Here is a 1,195-nt window from a genome sequence, read left to right as displayed (position 1 = left end):
ATAGCTGGTGGTTTCTCAAGAAGGAAACACATTCCCTATTCCCTCAGAGAAGATGATAGGGCCCTGCCTATCATATGTTGTCCACTTGCAGTATAGCAGTGAAAGTCAGACCAGTTCCAAAATGTTTATCTCATGAATTTTAATGCCAATGTCATAGGATAGAGATCACTGAGTATAATCTTAGATGCTGGTGTAATTGTTTGACTACATAGTTGTAATATGAACTCTAAATGCTTTTGTTGGATTTTTTTCAGTTGCATTGTTGTGGTGTCACCAACTATAGAGATTGGAAGGATACTAATTATTACTCGGAAAAAGGATTTCCTGAAAGCTGCTGTAAACTTGAAGATTGTTCTCCTCAGAGAGATGCAGATAAAGTAAACAATGAAGTAAGGAGTAAAAAAAGAATTTAATTTTCACTCACAATACACATAATCTGCAATAGCGCAGAAAACTGAAGCTCAGAAAATTTGTGACTTGTGATTAAGTGACACTTAAATGCATAATCCAAAAAATGAATCTTATGTCCCTCAAAGGAGATAGGATTTGTTATGAAAGAATAATTTGAATAAAAGAACAAAGATCATCTTTTGCAGAGATGTGTGATCAAAGTATTATTGCTTGGACCGTACTTACTGTTTTTTTTTTTTTTTTTTTAATTTCTCTTCCTTAGGGTTGTTTTATAATGGTGATGACCATTATAGAGTCAGAAATGGGAGTTGTTGCTGGAATTTCTTTTGGAGTCGCTTGCTTCCAAGTAAGTCCTTGTAGTTAGGAAATGTTTCATCACTTTTGTAGGTGTAGGCTACAAGATTTCCACTTTGAAGGCTTTGAGTTTTTGCTTCTGGGCCCTGTATAGCAAGGACATTTTTTAGAGAAGTCACATTTTCACAAAAGTCAGTCGATCATCTCAGTAGAAACATAGTAGTTTTGCCCTTTCCATTCCAGTTTTCAGTTGTCTTGGATCCTGTTTTACCATGCTGTTTTCCACAACGCCAGAGTTCTGTGAGACCTGCCCTCTTAGGTCTCTCTGAATCTGTACTCTCTAATAAAATAGCCACCTTTCAAAAGTTATAACTATGAAATTAAAATTTTAGCTCCTTAGGCTTCCATTTGAAGTGCTTGAAAACCATATGTGGCTAATTGCTGCCATGCTGGACAGCATTTTCATTATCACAGTACTGCCTCATAGATG

General features: G+C 36.0%; 1 protein-coding gene across 1 annotated transcript in view; it reads left to right on the top strand.

The window, feature by feature from the left end:
• TSPAN6 (tetraspanin 6) overlaps positions 1 to 1,195 on the top strand; it is a 3,609-nt gene that overhangs the window by 1,281 nt on the left and 1,133 nt on the right. The window contains exons 4-5 of the mRNA XM_010851085.1: positions 255 to 389; positions 674 to 757. Coding sequence (XP_010849387.1) covers positions 255 to 389; positions 674 to 757 — 219 coding nt within the window. The remainder of the gene's footprint in view (positions 1 to 254; positions 390 to 673; positions 758 to 1,195) is intronic.

This window comes from Bison bison, unplaced genomic scaffold (genome assembly GCF_000754665.1).
Source record: "Bison bison bison isolate TAMUID 2011002044 unplaced genomic scaffold, Bison_UMD1.0 scf7180017851639, whole genome shotgun sequence".
Lineage (NCBI taxonomy): Eukaryota > Metazoa > Chordata > Mammalia > Artiodactyla > Bovidae > Bison > Bison bison.
Note: the sequence above shows the minus strand (reverse complement) of the source record. Positions and strands in the feature narration are given on the sequence as shown.